The sequence below is a fragment of the Clupea harengus genome, chromosome 5 (genome assembly GCF_900700415.2).
Source record: "Clupea harengus chromosome 5, Ch_v2.0.2, whole genome shotgun sequence".
Taxonomy (NCBI): domain Eukaryota; kingdom Metazoa; phylum Chordata; class Actinopteri; order Clupeiformes; family Clupeidae; genus Clupea; species Clupea harengus.
Window position 1 is genome coordinate 17,383,716 of NC_045156.1, and position 853 is coordinate 17,384,568.

General features: G+C 53.2%; 1 protein-coding gene across 3 annotated transcripts in view; it reads left to right on the plus strand.

The window, feature by feature from the left end:
• Positions 1–386: 386 nt before the first annotated feature.
• Positions 387–853, plus strand: part of LOC116220530 (kazrin-like) — a 127,827-nt gene continuing 127,360 nt past the window's right edge. The window contains exon 1 of one of the 3 annotated variants that reach the window (XM_031567916.2): positions 387–659. In XM_031567916.2, coding sequence (XP_031423776.1) covers positions 584–659 — 76 coding nt within the window. In that variant the 5' untranslated portion in view covers positions 387–583. The remainder of the gene's footprint in view (positions 660–853) is intronic. The other 2 variants (XM_031567914.2, XM_031567915.2) reach the window with 2 other exon arrangements.

Sequence of the window (853 nt, forward strand, 5' to 3'; positions counted from 1 at the left end):
TGGTGCATGCGCACACACACACACGCACACACACACACACACACACCTTCATTATCGCAGCTGTGAGAGGCTCCTCTCCTCTCCTCGTGTCTGTCCAGAGGAGCAGCTCTCTGCTATTCCCTCAGCAGCAGCAGCAGCAGCAGCAGCAGGCTCTCTCTCTCACACACACACACACACACGCACAGACAGGCTCACACACACGCTCGCGCACAGACAGGCTCACACACACACACACACACGCGCGCACGGACAGACAGAGACCAGCGGAGACCAACAGGACCGCCTCTCTTCTGCGATCTCGGACGATCTCGATTGCTATCCCTCGCTGGAGCAGAAAGACAACATAACCTTCTCTCTTCTACCTCCCTCTCCTCTCCATCTCTCTCTCTCTCTCTCTCTCTTCTCTCTCTCTCTTTCTTTCTCTCCTCCCTTCTGCTTTCTGTCTCTCATTCTCTCCTGGAGGAAAACAACATATTGTTCCTCTTTCATTCTCTCCCTTCACCTTCATCTTTCCCTCCCTCCCTCCCTCCCTCCCTCCCTCCGTGACGATCTCCGTGACGATCTCCTAGGAGACGGGACAGGTATGGAGGACACGCTCACCTGCAGCCCCACTACTTTCTCGCAGGTGTTTGGACGCCAAGGGCAGCTCATGCAAGCCAGTGAGTACCTGTTCACACACACACACACACACACACACACACACACACACACACACACACACACATATATATACAAGGCAGTGAGTATCTGCATAATGTACACTAACTCTAACAGCGCACTCTTACAGCAGCACACACACACTCAAACACACATACACACACACACACACACACACACACACACACACTCAAAC